General features: G+C 46.7%; 1 protein-coding gene across 6 annotated transcripts in view; it reads left to right on the forward strand.

The window, feature by feature from the left end:
* The window catches only part of ARID3C (AT-rich interaction domain 3C), a 395,250-nt gene that overhangs the window by 95,853 nt on the left and 283,133 nt on the right, over positions 1-16,264 (forward strand). For 5 of the 6 annotated variants that reach the window (XM_068272418.1, XM_068272440.1, XM_068272424.1 and 2 more), the window contains one exon: positions 4,147-4,839. In XM_068272418.1, the coding sequence (XP_068128519.1) occupies positions 4,273-4,839 (567 nt within the window). In that variant the 5' untranslated portion in view covers positions 4,147-4,272. The remainder of the gene's footprint in view (positions 1-4,146; positions 4,840-16,264) is intronic. The other variant, XM_068272434.1, reaches the window with a different exon arrangement.

Genomic DNA, 16,264 nt, shown 5'->3' on the forward strand with positions numbered 1-16,264 from the left:
ACACCTAGACCACTATACATCACCTGTCCGTGGCCGTTGCTGGCTCCGCCCTCCGTCATACAAGCGCTCCACGTGGTTGCCGACGTACACCTAGACCACTATACATCACCTGTCCGTGGCCGCTGCTGGCTCCGCCCTCCGTCATACAAGCGCTCCACGTGGTTGCCGACGTACACCTAGACCACTATACATCACCTGTCCGTGGCCGCTGCTGGCTCCGTCCTCCGTCATACAAGCGCTCCACGTGGTTGCCGACGTACACCTAGACCACTATACATCACCTGTCTGTGGCCGCTGCTGGCTCCGCCCTCCGTCATACAAGCGCTCCACGTGGTTGCCGACGTACACCTAGACCACTATACATCACCTGTCCGTGGCCGCTGCTGGCTCCGCCCTCCGTCATACAAGCGCTCCACGTGGTTGCCGACGTACACCTAGACCACTATACATCACCTGTCCGTGGCCGCTGCTGGCTCCGCCCTCCGTCATACAAGCGCTCCACGTGGTTGCCGACGTACACCTAGACCACTATACATCACCTGTCCGTGGCCGCTGCTGGCTCCGCCCTCCGTCATACAAGCGCTCCACGTGGTTGCCGACGTACACCTAGACCACTATACATCACCTGTCCGTGGCCGCTGCTGGCTCCGCCCTCCGTCATACAAGCGCTCCACGTGGTTGCCGACGTACACCTAGACCACTATACATCACCTGTCCGTGGCCGCTGCTGGCTCCGCCCTCCGTCATACAAGCGCTCCACGTGGTTGCCGACGTACACCTAGACCACTATACATCACCTGTCTGTGGCCGCTGCTGGCTCCGCCCTCCGTCATACAAGCGCTCCACGTGGTTGCCGACGTACACCTAGACCACTATACATCACCTGTCCGTGGCCGTTGCTGGCTCCGCCCTCCGTCATACAAGCGCTCCACGTGGTTGCCGACGTACACCTAGACCACTATACATCACCTGTCCGTGGCCGCTGCTGGCTCCGCCCTCCGTCATACAAGCGCTCCACGTGGTTGCCGACGTACACCTAGACCACTATACATCACCTGTCCGTGGCCGTTGCTGGCTCCGCCCTCCGTCATACAAGCGCTCCACGTGGTTGCCGACGTACACCTAGACCACTATACATCACCTTTCCGTGGCCGCTGCTGGCTCCGCCCTCCGTCATACAAGCGCTCCACGTGGTTGCCGACGTACACCTAGACCACTATACATCACCTGTCCGTGGCCGCTGCTGGCTCCGTCCTCCGTCATACAAGCGCTCCACGTGGTTGCCGACGTACACCTAGACCACTATACATCACCTGTCCGTGGCCGTTGCTGGCTCCGCCCTCCGTCATACAAGCGCTCCACGTGGTTGCCGACGTACACCTAGACCACTATACATCACCTGTCCGTGGCCGTTGCTGGCTCCGCCCTCCGTCATACAAGCGCTCCACGTGGTTGCCGACGTACACCTAGACCACTATACATCACCTGTCTGTGGCCGCTGCTGGCTCCGCCCTCCGTCATACAAGCGCTCCACGTGGTTGCCGACGTACACCTAGACCACTATACATCACCTGTCCGTGGCCGCTGCTGGCTCCGCCCTCCGTCATACAAGCGCTCCACGTGGTTGCCGACGTACACCTAGACCACTATACATCACCTGTCCGTGGCCGCTGCTGGCTCCGCCCTCCGTCATACAAGCACTCTACGTAGTTGCCGACGTACACCTAGACACGTGTGTGGCCCATGTTGTGGACAGAGCCAGCGACGGCCACGGACACCTAATGTATACTGCACAGGGCACCGGGGGAGGGGGCACATCGGACATTAGGGGGACAGTGTCGGGGGTTTCGTTGCTCTTGCCGATATCGCTCACCGTTTCGCGATCAACCACGATGGCCTGACATCTTGCAGCATGTCCAGTTGACATGCTAAGCCTGAATTGGTCTCATTGTCGGTCTGGCATGTACTTGGCTGCACCGATTTACATCTGATTTGATAATAGTTATTGTATTGGATGGTTGATCGGCTGCTAAGTCGATAGATGTATGGGTACCTTAAAGTCATTGGTAATCGTTGATTTAAAAAAGCCAGATACTTACCTAAGGAGAGGTAGGGGCTCTGGGTCCTAATGAGCCTCCCCTCTCCTCTCCCGGTGCCCTCGGTGCAGAGCAGGATCCTCCGTAGCAGCATTCCCCCAAATCGGTCAAGTGCTGCTTTCTCTGCCTCCAAAGGGAGGCTTCGGAAAGTCTTTGGGAGCCCGAGTGCTCCCGAAGATGGGCCGCTCCATACTGCGCACGCCCGAGCGCCCTTTATCACGTAACCGCACGTGCGCAGCATGGAGCCGTCTGTCTTCGGAAGCATTTGGCTCCCAAAGACTTCCAAAGTCCCCTGCGGTGCGAGATTCAATTGGGGGATCCTAAACTGCACCGAGGGGACCGGGAGAGGAGTAGGGAGGCTCTATAGGACCCAGAGCCTTCCCTCTCCTTAGGTACAGTAAGTATCTGGCTGTTTTTTTTATTAACGACTATCAATGATAATAATCAGTGCTTATGTCATGTGCCCGAAATTTCAAGATCAGATTTGTAGCCTCATTTTACACAAGTAACATCCAAGCTCTCCGATTACTAAACTATTGCATGATATTTGTAGACCTGTGCTTGCAGGGGGCTCTTAAGGTGTGTGTGTGAATCCCTCATACTTCACACACCAATAAGTGAGTTACACTTTTTGTTTTGTAGCCAGAGTAATGCTGGGAATACACAATGAGATTTTTTGGCAGATGGTTCAATAGATAAATTCTAACAGGTCCAATCTGATTTTCGATCGTTTTTCTGATCGATTTCTCATAGAAGTGAATGAGAAACGATCAGAAAATAGATCGAAAAATCGATCAGACAGTAAATCTGCTGAAAAATCTCATTGTGCATTCCCAGCATAAAATGTATGTGTTTAGCGATCAGGAAGGAGTCGGAGGAGAGGCCCCGGTGTGAAATCTCTGCAATGTGCAGCCAGGACAGGGAGACGGACAGTCAGGATATTAATTACCACATTAATTAATGCAGAGATGAAGAGGTGAATCTACTCATTGATTCTGCAGATGAGGTTATGACTTTATCCATCAATAATCAAGGCAGGCATTGCGATATCTTCTGCAGGGACTGTCATTGGAGCGCTTTATCATGTGACCATAATGCCTCCCGTGACATCATGTGTCTGTGGCTGCAGAGAACTCTGGAGGCTGCTTTCTTTATTTTATAGCTTGTATTATAGAAGTCCCCAATCTGTGCTTCTATATACAGTCCTCAGATTGAGACCCAGCAGATTGTGAATACTATGAACAGATTGTGTAGTTACGCTACATTGGAGTGGTAAAATGGGCCAATCATTGGATGCGTGTACCAGGTGCCAGGCTCTCAGTGTTTTGGCATACTGTATGTACTTAAAGAGGAACTCCAGTGAAAATAATGTAATAAAAAAGTGCTTCATTTTTACAATAATTATGTATAAAGGATTTAGTCAGTGTTTGCCCGTTGTAAATTCTTTCCTCTCAACTGGTATTATTTTGAAAGGAAAAATCCATCTCCTTCTTAGTTTAGGTTCCCTTTAAGAAGTCCAGGCCAGGTTTGGCCAATCACGTATGATTTGTAGCCTGGAGAACTTTCATCATTCAGTTCCTTAGTGTGGTTGTTACATTCCAGAAATAACATTTTTTTTCTCTTTTTTCCCCGCCAAATTCCGCTCCCCCTTACCCCCCCCCCCCCCTTGTCTGTTCCCCTCCCCTTTTTCCCCTTCCCCATGTCCTTTCCCCCATCCATCTGTACACTTCCTCTTCTCCTAACTTCTCCTTTTCTTGGCTCTTCCTTCCGTTTTTCCGCATTATGTTATCATCAATATAACAATTTCCTTCTTTTTTCTGGTGTGTCTGCTCAATCATACCTGGCCTTGGCTTTATCCTTTATTTCCATTTCTTTTTCTCTTTCTTACCCTTGATGTATTTATATTGATCTATCTCTTCTTGTCCTGCTTTCTTGACCATTCATCATTTTGGATATAACGTATTTCCCATTTCCTGTCTTTCTTGTGCATGCCTCTTTCTTGGTCGATGTTCCTTTACCCCAATTTGCCTTCCTTCCTTCTGTTTTCCAGCAGGCAGCCTTCCCCCCCTCTTCCTCCCTCCCGTCTCTGCTTGTCGCCACTTCCTCTCACCATGGCTCACCTTTTCCTGTATCCCGACCCCCCCTACCCACCCAGGCAGTCTCTACAGGTGGCGGAATGAGGCTGGAGGCCGTCATGGAGAACTTACAACGCCAGCAGGCTGCACGGTTGGCCTTAGAGGAAAAGTTACGCCAGGAAAAAGACAGAGAACTGCGATGTTTGGTGGAGTCTCGCATTCAGCAACAAGCGCTTGCGATACGCCATTACCAGGCTGCCATGCGGGCAGCCACCACCACCACCGTGGTGACCTCCCCCATAAACTCCAACACCACCAATACCACCACCACCACTACTATTGCCTCCAGCTCAGCCTTAGTCCAGAACCGGACCCCTCTGATATTTCCACCTACCCCGGTCCGGAAAATGGAGGAGGAAGAACCTAAGAGCAGAAGTGAGGGGGAGGAAGCGGACTTTGAAGATGATGACATTGATGATGAGGAAGGAGAAGAAGAGGAGGAGGAAGCTATGGAGATGTCTTCAAATGCACAACCTGGGTCACCTGGAAAGGGATTGTCTAGGGGCAACCAATCACATTTACCAAACACCAGTTCCCAGACAAACACCTTATCACCCAATGGACAATCGGGTCATCATGAGTGGACGTATGAAGAGCAGTTCAAGCAGGTAAGGCCTCAACTTACAAAATAGACATGAGAATGAGAATTGTTTTCACAGGAGCACTACATAGGCCTTCAGTGTTCTCCCTAGAATTTCTTTTGAGCTGGGTGGCATGAAAAAGTAGGCGGGTGGGACGTGCTGAGAGATTGCAGGGCCGGTGCTTCTCTGCACAACTCTGCTTACAGCAGAGGAGGAGGTGAGCTGATAACAGCTGGGTGCTCACCAAAACTAGCCGGGTGCAGCACCCGCCTAAAAGAGCCTGAGGAGAACTCTGGCCTTGTTGTCCATCAGCGGGAGTATAAGGAATTAATTTAGGAATGAAATTATGCATAAATGATTAGAAAAGGTGAGATGTATGTTCATATAGGAAGGACAATGTAAACCAGGTATGCATAAATGAATGGTTCTTTGGAACATCTGAGGTAGAAATCAGGTCAGAATTCTGGCAGGGCAATCTGGATCTCTGGACTGGTTGGACAGATTTGTAGAGTGTAAGTTCTGCCTTTCATACACATATCATAGTTTTGGAGGCAGCACTCTGACTTGGGATTGAAGTATTGTTTACATCTATCGCATTTGTGGAACTCCGCCTACGCATGTGTAAAGGTACATCGAAGTTTGCTTGGGCTTATGTATATCTATTTTCAGATTTCTACCTGCTTAGGTGGATCATTTGTATTCACTGTATACATTTTGATGACTGTGTTTTGTATATTGTTGTTTTCTGACTGTTTCCTCTGACTGTAATGCTCAGGGGGTCAGTGTTTACAGACCACTATCGAGTATATCTACACGCGTGGCATGCAAGCCACGGGACCACAAATCCTACTAATGCAGCAGCACCACCAATTCATTTATTCACGCTATGATTTATTGAATGGTGTGTGGTAGATTGTCAATTTCCTTCTATATACTTCCAAGCAATTTTCTCAGAGTTTTCAATCATTTTTCTTCATAATTAGGTAAAAATTGTCCAGACATGTATGGTACATTTTTCAGATTTTTTAAATGTTACAGTATGTCAGAAAAACTGATTGCAGTTCTTGAATTGAAAAGATGTTTTAAAAATTGTATGGTGTGTGGCAACCTTAAGTCAGATGGTATTGCTGCAGTGAGGGCTCATTTACACTAGGTCGTTTTCGGCCTTTTTTCAAGCGCAGGCGATTTTTTAAATCGCCCACAAACTGCTGGTGCAATGAATCTCTATGAGAAGGTCGTATCAGCGCGGTTCATGCGCTGTGCGTTCAGAAAAGTGGTGCCTGTACCATTTCTGGGGCGTTTTTACTATAATGGAAGGTACAGGAAGAGAGCTAAACGCTCAAAAAACTGCATTATGCGGCGATTGCATTCGCGTTGTTAAGAATAGATACATTGTATTTATTCTTTTCTGGGCCAAAGAGTTCACTTCCTGACTTGCATTAGGGAGAGAATTACAAAACTGCTCTAGAAAACGCTTAGAAAAAGTGCTTCTACCAGAAACGCAGCCTGCAGTGGAGCGCCAGGAGGGGGAAAAAAGTGCACAAAAACGCAAAGCACTTGTGTTTTCGATTACAAGTGTGAATGAGGCTTAACTTTTTTTTTTGTTTTTTTGTTTTGTTTTTGTTTCTTATATAACAAAAATGAAACATTTTAAAAGAAGTTTTGTTTATTGTGCATGCGGCTGTATGAGATGCAGATGAGAGAGCCTGAGGTTAACCTTTATTCCTCCAGCAGGCGTTGTGATCGGGTGGTGAGGGTAGGCTGGCCTCTCGCCCATTCGGAAGTGTCAGTTGTGTGCCGGGAACATCAGACTGTACAAAGTCCAGAGGGGGGCGAGGTGATGGGCTGGAGGAATGCTCTGCTGGTTGCAGACAGCCTGAGATCAGACATTACTGAGAATATAAACATACACAGCTCCAGACTACTCACACTGCATGAGTTATTGTCAGGAGCCAGGAAGCAGTTACCTAGAACTTTATATCCACCGGGGACTCTCCCTGCCTCCGCAGCATGCCTCCTCCAAATCACTGCTTCTAAACCATGCCAGTTCCCTGGTTCCCTATATCCACCGGGGACTGTCCCTTCCACACGCCTTCCTCCATGGCATACCCCCCTCCCAATCACTGCTTCTTAACCATACTGGTTCCCTGGTTCTCTATATCCACTGGGGACGGTCCCTCTCACCCACCGGGGAACCAGGGAACCGGCTCACAATGCCAGTTCCCTGGTTCCCTAAAACTCTGTATCCACCGGGGACTGTCCCTCCCACACACCTGCCTCTGCAGCATGCCCCCTTCCCAATCACTGCTTCTAAACCATGCCGGTTCCCTGGTTCTCTGTATCCACTGGGGACGGTCCCTCTCACCCACCTCCTCCACAGCATACTCTCCTCCCAATCACTGCTTCTAAACTATGCCAGTTCCCTGGTTCCCTAGAACTCTGTACCCACTGGGGACTGTCCCTCCCACATGCATGTATATAGTGGGCTGCACAAGTAAGCGCTTGTTGCTGAGTATGGGAGATTGGCTCCATACATGGGAAGGGGCGGTATAGGTCTTCCCTTTCTGCTGTTGTTATGTTATTGGCAAAAATAGAACAAAAACAGATGCCCGAGCACAGGCGCCAAACACAAGGCCCAGGGGGCGAATGCAGCCCTCCTGGCCATATTATGTGGCCCTCCAGAGCATGAAATGTGCATCATTGTAAGCAGTAGAAGAATGACAGCACACGGCCCCCCATCCAGAGGACCTCACCAGTGACAGTGTTTCTGGTTGAAATATTGTCAATTTGAGCAGGGGTGCAGCAACAACCCATGGGACCCCTCAGCAAAATGAACATGGGGCCCCCACTGGGGATCCTAACCCCCTTATGTGGCCAGTACAACCCCTCCCCCCCCCCTTTCCTCCAACTTATCAGAAATACTATGGGGGAGGTGCGGGCCAGCATCTTGCCTTGGGCCACACTTCATCTGCATCCTTTTCTGCTGGTAAATGTTAAACTGCTCCCCTGCGCTACTCTACAGAAGGGGGAGGAGCCCCCATGGTCGCTATAGTTACACCACTTAGTTCGAGACTGTTCAATAAAATGTTAACTTTTTCATAAACAATTTGGCCCACGACTTAGACTGTGTTTTACATTTTGGCCCATTACGTAATTGAGTTTGACATGTGTGCCCCGGCCTAGAGGGCCAAAAAACGATATAACCGGCCCAGGTTGTGTGACTTCCTTTACATCACACACCTGGTGGAGTGTAGGTTCTGTAGACAGCACAGATATTGTACAATGCTCATTAAATCTAGTGATTTGTGTTGTGCTGCTGCAGATATTAGTCCGGGTGATAGATATATGTTGTTTGCATCGGCAATGCGATCAGGAGGTCTGTAAATACAGGATTTCCATAGAGATTGTGGCTGTGTAAGATATCGCTGCTACTCTCAGTAGTTCTGAAAGTTGTTTTCACCAAAAGCGCCCGTCCTGGAACAGCTGTGTTGTAAATTTTGGAAGCAGACGCATGTTAAAGTAAACTTAACTTTCCAATCCAAATTGTTCCCCAGATAGTCAGTCCTCTGTTGATTGTAGACTATGTAAAATATTTTCACAGTCTCTTCAGCAGTAGACTCTGTTTCAGGAGTTCTTCAGCATAAAAACAGAGCACAGCATTCCCTGATATCCCCAGCAGCTGAAATGGAGCTTGTAGTGACTGCAGACTACAAGGTATAAGCTGCTCAGAGAGAACTGCAGCAGTGCAGAGATCCCATCATTACAATCATGCCATTAACTTAAATGCAACTCCTAATAATCTGCCTCTCATGTGTGCTGGGACTTTTCTGTATACGGCAACTGTTTTAAAGCAATAATGAACATACAAACGTCATACTTACCTCCCATGTAGTGAACTCATCAATCTCTTTCTCCTCTCCCGCATCCTGTTTGTCCACTGTGATCATTAGACTTCTCCATCCTCCATGTTGAAAATGGCCATTTCTCCATAACAGCTTCCTGGTCAGCACACTGTTACACTGTAATATTGCCCACACGAGCCATAGGGAAACATGGACATTACCTTGCTCATTAGTTGTCCTTTTAGTTATAACTGACAGCAACTGATGTATAACTGACAGCAATCGATATATTTCAGTTCTGACAAAATCTCGTCAGAACTGGAAGCAATTCTTGAAGAAAATGTTGAGCTTCCGAGTGGAACTGACAGTGAGGTAATATTCATTTGCAGGTACATCACATGTTTATTTTAAATAATTTTACTCAGTTCAGGCTCACTTTATAGACTTTAAATTGCAGCATTTGAAAGACTTCTGAGGCGAACTAAAAAATGTTTTCCTCACCTAGGGCTACTTCCAGCCCCGTGTAGCAGTTTCAGTCCCTCGCCGCAGCTCCGGTCCTCCTCGGTGTCCCTGATGGCCACCTGCAATGATGGCCACCCACCGACGGGGCTGGCTCTTCTCCGCTTCCATGCGCATTCTTGTCATCTGCAGGTCGTACTGCACCTACGTACAACTACTGTGCTGCGCAGGTGCAGAAGAGCTTTCTCACTTCGGTTCTACTGTAGAAGTGCTTGAGAATAGGCATAGTCAATGGGATGCAAAAGACCAATCAAATTACACCTTAGAGGATTAGATTGGTCCATTTTCAAGTTGCGTAAATTTGCATACTAAATTTGCTTAATCCTGAATCAACTCTGCAGTATTTGCATTTCATGGACCATCCCTACTTGGAGAAACCTACATAAAGACTGGGCTAAGTGGTGGGATCTTCTTCATCAGTGAATGAGGGGCAAGGCTTAGGCAACCAGGACTTAGTGATGGAGGGAGAGAGGGTTCTACCACATCACATCTTCCTGGCAATAATGCTGGATACCCCGCCCTAACCCTCAGAAACCTGAACCATTGGACGCTTTTCCACTTCGCCCCCTTTTAGTAGACAGGAAATGACATCATGACTTCCTGTCTACAATTGACAGGTTAGGCACTAGGCTGCAGCGGCCAGACCTCAGCATTGTGTCATCCGAGGCAGGAGATCCAGTTTACTTTTTTGATGCACTTCGGGAAGTTGATGGGGTCATACAACATGTATAATTACTGGTGGTTTTCAAGGTTTGGAAGACTTTTATCATTGTGAGCATGTTACTGAGACTCTGTTGCTGGGCTTCCTCTGTGTTGACCATCCTGGTTCTGGCAGCAGCGTAGCTATTTTATAAGGTGTGAGGGCGTGGCGTTGCCTGATGGGCATGTTCTATTGTTTGTCCTTCCAGGATGATTTGCCTCCATTTGTTAGCAGTTATGTAAATAAAGACAAAGCAGCACCTCCATAACTGTCCCTCCACAATGGCAGCCGGATTAGCACCTGCGATCAGCAATCCTATAATCTGCAGCCTGCCGGGGGGCATAATAGCCCATTATGTGGCAATTAGGAGAGTGAGAGAGATCTGGGGAATGGCAGGTTAGCACATTCCATAAGCTGGGAGACAGAAGTGAGATCTGGCCAGTTCCTGCGCTTTCTCTCTAGATATCGGAATTTCTCGATAGTGCAGAATTTACATGTTCTGTGTGACACAAGACATGTCTATCTGTAAAGCTGAGTACACACCTGAGATTACTGTCACCTGACACGATCCCTCAGCCACAGTCTGTGGAGGAGGCTATACAGACATGTGCCTAGCCAGCAGGCTAGTGACACAGGCGATGTGCGGTGGCGGAGTGCTTGAGAGAACAATGGGGTTGGGCTGTGTTCGGGCGAGATAATCCGGCATGCCGACCACACACTAAGGTGTCGGAAGGAGTGGTCTTTGGCAGCTGCCCTGGTGGAGTTTAATCTAGTGTGTGTAAAAATATTCCTGTTTCAGAAATCTCCTTATAGGAAATGTCAGGCAAAATGATTAAAGCACAGATATACTTCCCTGGTGCTTCCTCCAACCCCTGGAAGCTTAAGTGTCCCTCGCTGCATCTCCACTCTCAGTGGGTCACTCAGGGTCCCCACCATAACACCTGCCGACCCGGCGCGGTCAGCGGCTACTGCGCAAGTGCACAACAGCGCCGCTCGCGGTCACGCTCGCACATTAGTCGCCGACCTCAACGGGTCCTCATATTTCCTTTACAGAAGAACAATAATTCAAATAACACATTTAATAAAATTGCTTTTTTTTTTTTTTTCTACAATACAGTAATCATTTATAAATTATTCAGTCACTCTTTGCCCATTGTAAAATCATTCCTCACCCTGATTTATATTCTGAATTTTATCACAGGTGGCAACACCTTTACTGCTGTCAGGTGATCTTTGTAGAATGTTTGTTCAGGGTCAAGCATCGACAGGGGGGCTGGTTAGGGTTAGGCATTGGCTGGGAGTTCAGGTAGGATTAGGCATTGGCCTTTTGGGGCGGATAGGGTTAGGCATTGGCTGGGGGGGTGGTTAGGGTTAGGTATCGGGGAGGGGAGGGGTGGCTGGGGTTAGGCATCTGCAGGGAGGGTGGTTAGGGTTAGGTATCAGCAGGGAGAGTGGTTAGGGTTAGGCATCGGCCTTTTGGGGCGGATAGGGTTAAGCATTGGCCGGGGTGGTGGTTAGGGTTAGGTATCGGCGAGGGAAAGAGTGGTTGGGGTTAGGCATCTGCAGGGAGGGTGAGCGGTTAGGGTTAGGCATTGGCGGGAAGTTCGGTTAGGGATAGGCATTGACAGGGGGGCTGGTTAGGGATAGGCATCTGCAGGAGGGCGAGCGGTTAGGGTTAGGCATTGAGGGGGATGGTTAGGGTCAGACATCGGCACGGAGGGTGGTTAGGGTTAGGTATTGGCGGGGGAAAGGTTAGGGTTAGGCATTGGGGGGGGGGGGGGTTAGGGTTAGACATCGACAGGGAGGCTGGTTAGGGATAGGCATCAGCAGGAGGGTGAGCGGTTAGGGTTAGGCATTGAGGGGGATGGTTAGGCATCGGCAGGGGATTGGTTAGGGTTAGGCATCGGCAGGAAGGGTGGTTAGGGTTAGGCATTGGTGGGGAGTTTGGTTAAGGTTAGGCATCGCAGGGGGAGAATTCTGTGTGAGAGAAGGGTTAGGTTTAGCTGTAGTAAAATATCTATAATATTGATATTTTACTATCGGAATTACCACTGTAAAATAGTATGATATTGGTCAATTTTACCGATTTGCTACTTTTGGATCTTTCCTGGCGCAATAATTTCCTTGCGCCTTTATTTTGCATGCGTGTCCTATTCCCCATAACGTACGTCAGGCTAGGAAGTCTTTCTCCAAGAGTCCTGAGGACCGGTTTCCACCTTTATTTTTATCATTTTTCTCGGCGACCGTTGAGTTTCGGAATAAAGTTTTTAGAGCGTCCGACTTCCGCTGAGCTGATCCGGCCGCAGCTCATCGCTCCCTCCTCAGAAATGAACTCGTTAATTGTTGTGCCAGCTCCCGTGGCGAGGCTTTGATTCCAATAAATGCAGCGTTGAGTGAGGCGATCGACATATAGGATTTCGCTGAAGTGGAACGTGGGGGGGGGGGGGGGGGGGGAGGGTTTGGGAACGGAAGGAAAGGGGGCCGATGAGCATTGTCTGCGAGTGTCACTGATTACATCTCTCTACCTCACACATTTTACCTTATTTATCCCAAAACAGCTATGTGCAAACATGGCCGCCACAGATCAGGAGACAGATAAGAGGGGAGATTAGCGCCAGGTGGGGGGAGGGACACACCTGACAGCCCTGCTGGACAGGAGAACAAAGAGAGCGGACAGCACCTAATACCTTCCCCAAACCCTACACTCACCAAAACTTCAAACACAAATCCCTCTGAACAAGAGAGCAACCGCCAAAAACAGTCACTTCTATTTTCCTCGCTTCCTTCCTGTTCATATTTTACCATTTGCCGGTATTTTTACAACTTCTATACGCCATAAAAAAACATGAATTTCTCTTTTTCTTTTTTTTCTGGCTGAATTATAAACAAACTTTATTAGACACCCTATTTTGAACGGCTAAAATGCTGCCTCAAAATATTCACTTCCGTTTTTCTAAACAAAACTTTATTGGCTATCCTTATTTTTAAATTTACCAAGCTGCCTACAGGATATTCAGTTCCCTTTTCTAACTTCCACCTTGCTTCTAAACAGACCTTATTGATTGCTTGCTATTTTTAAGAGTTCAAATACTGCATAAATAATATTAATTTCCCCTTTTTTTGAACTTCCATCTTGTTTGCAAACAGAATTTGATGATCACCCCTTTTTAAATAGCGATAATAATACTTTGAAAATATTTAGCTTTTTCTTCCATCTATCTTGTTTCTAAAGAAACTTTTTTAGTTACCACCCTTTTTTAATAGTCCCAAACTGCACCAAAATGTTTCGTTCTTTAGATTTTCTTATTTCCATTTCATTGTTTACCCATTTTCATCTCTAATTCAATAAAAAATAATATTCTTATTCTCTGCTGGGACACTACATCAGCCTGGCAGTAGAACTGGTTGTTTAAAGAGACTCCGTAACAAAAATTACATCCTGTTTTTCATCATCCTACAAGCTCAAAAAGCTATTCTAATGTGTTCTGGCTAACTGCAGCATGTTCTACTATCACAGTCTCTGTAATAAATCAATGTATCTTTCCCCTGTCAGACTTGTCAGCCTGTGTCTGGAAGGCTGCCAAGTTCTTCAGTGTTGTGGTTCTGCTATGTACTCCCCTCTATGCACACTGCCTGTGTATTATTTAGGATTAGAGCAGCTTCTCTCTTCTCTCTTATCTTTTACAAGCTGGATAAATCGTCCTCTAAGCTGGCTGGGCTTTCACATACTGAAGAATTACAGACAAGGGCAAAGCTGTTTGCAGGAAGAAAAGAGCAGCCTGAAACTTCAGTGCATGAGAACTGCAGGGGTAAAGAAACACACAAATGATCTCTTGAGATTCAAAAGGAAGGCTGTATACAGCCTGCTTGTGTATGGATGTATTTTCTATGTGTGGACATACTGTACATCAACCTACTTCCTGTTTTGGTGGCCATTTTGTTTGTTTATAAACAAACTTTTTAAATCAGTTTTTAACCACTTTTAATGCGGCAAGGAGCGGCGAAATTGTGTCAGAGGGTAATAGGAGATGTCCCCTAATGCACTGGTATGTTTACTTTTGTGCGATTTTAACAATACAGATTCTCTTTAAATAACTAGGGCTAAGGTCACACTTGTCAATGTAGAAAACCATCAGATTTCTGCTATGGGCGTTTATTGTGGGTGTTTTTTGTGTTTGCATTTTTCCATGTGCGTTTCCCATGCTTTTCCGTTTGAGTTTTTAATCAATATTCATATTTAACAAGTAAAAATAAATAATTTGCAAATTTCAAAGTAAAATTAAATAATTTTCTATTTTCAAAGTTTTTACCTTATTTAGGCAAAAATGCATTAAAAAAAGTATGTAAAACACATGCATTTTTTCACCATAGAAAAGCATTTTATGCAGAACGCATGCATTGTGCATACAGTATGCAGAAAAAATTAACCTGTTGAGTGTTTTAAAAAACGCATTAAAAAATGCATATCAATGTGTTTTTTGTGCGTCCCATGCGTTTCTGTATGCATTTTCCGAAACGCATGCGATTCAAATAAATGTGACTCTTACACACTGCGTCGCACCCCGATACTCTCCCCTACCGCAAGGGCCATGCAATTCTGGCGAGACATTGCACAGTTCACACCATGCGACGTGGCGCGATGGAAATACTCAAATCCTTGCTGATGAAAAGGCTGCAGCACGCTACCATATGATCTGTGCCTACCATGCGGATTATGCAGTAATGCAAGCCATTGGGCGGCGCGGGCAGTGTGCACGACAGGAGCGCATGCGTGGACTGACAGGAATACCAGTGATGTACTTCCTGTACAGCGGGGGGGGGGGGGGGGGGGGACGGTGCCCTGGTTAATATGAAGCCTCATTTCTGCTGTGCCGTTGCACACATCCAGTGTAAGACCGGCTTTAAATAAAAAGCATATCCAGTACCTGGACTCGCTGCCTTTCTTTTGTTTCGTTCATTTAGTCTCCTCGTACTGCCCACTAAAACCCCATAATGTATAACTTTCTTGCATTTATTTTGATGACAGAGTTTCCCTGCGGAGGTTTTTGTTGGGTTCAGAAATGAAAAATGTTGAAATCTCTCTGTGCGGACAGCTTTCGCCTCCCGGTAGGGATCAATGTTTGCACGCGCAGAGGACTTGTAAAACGCACGCTACGTTTCTGCGCAGAGTTTATTAAACCAGTAAATTCGGAGCAGATTCAGACATTTTAATTGTATCTCTCCAAAATATTTACAGTTCCTTTAAAGGATACCCGAAGTGACATGTGACATGATGAGACATGTGTATGTACAGTGCCTAGCACACAAATAACTAGGCTGTCTTCCTTTTTTTCTTTCTCTGCCTGAAAGAGTTAAAAATCAGGTATGTAAGTGGCTGGCTCAGTCCTGACTCAGACAGGAAGTGACTACAGTGTGACCCTCACTGATAAGAAATTCCCCTTTTTATTTCTTTCCTGCTCTCAGAAGCCATTTTCTGCTAGGGAAGTGTTTTATAGTTGGAATTTCTTATCAGTGAGGGTCACGCTGTAGTCACTTCCTGTCTGAGTCAGGACTGAGTCAGCCACTTACATACCTCATATTTAACTCTTTCAGGCATAGAAAGAAAAAAGGAACACAGCCTAGTTATTTGTGTCTATCTCATCATGTCACATGTCACTTCGGGTATCCTTTAAGAGTAACTGTAGTGGAAATAACAGGATTAATACATTTTCTTATTTTGTTACTTCATAAATGATTTAGTCAGTGTTTGCCCATGGTAAAATCTTTCCTCCTTCTCATTTACTTTGTAAAATGTATCACAGCTGATGACATCTTTACAGGAACATATCTGCGTAATGTTGGTTGCTGAGAGTTCCGAAGATAGTAACAATATACTTGTTCTCCCAGAATGCTCTGGGGCTGAGAATTCAGCATATCTAACCAGCCTAGGTAAAGCATCACTGGGAGGGCGTGGTTGTATACAGTTATATAGCAGAAGTGTTTCTGATGCTGAAACCAGGATAATTACTGTAAAAATGGATATACGGAATCATTTATTGCATTCTGCTATATGTCACTACAGGGCCTCTTTAAAATCAATCCTAGTGTTAGGTTGGTGGATAAAGAGATGGATTTGTGTGTTTATACCGCTTTGACCAGGGCAAAACCATACAGAGACTTGGGCCTAATTAATTCTGATTGGATTTCATCTACAATCCAGCAAAAATCAGAGTATTTTGGCAGTGCCTTGTTAGTCCTCATCAGGTTTACATGGGGCTTTGGCTGCACGTTAAAGGGAACCTAAACTGGGAAGGATATGGACTTTTCCTTTTAAAATAATACCAGTTGCCTGAATTGCCTGCTGATCCTGTGTTTCTAATGCTTTCAGCCACAGCCCCTAAACAAGCATGTA

Source organism: Hyperolius riggenbachi, chromosome 1 (assembly GCF_040937935.1).
Source record: "Hyperolius riggenbachi isolate aHypRig1 chromosome 1, aHypRig1.pri, whole genome shotgun sequence".
Lineage (NCBI taxonomy): Eukaryota > Metazoa > Chordata > Amphibia > Anura > Hyperoliidae > Hyperolius > Hyperolius riggenbachi.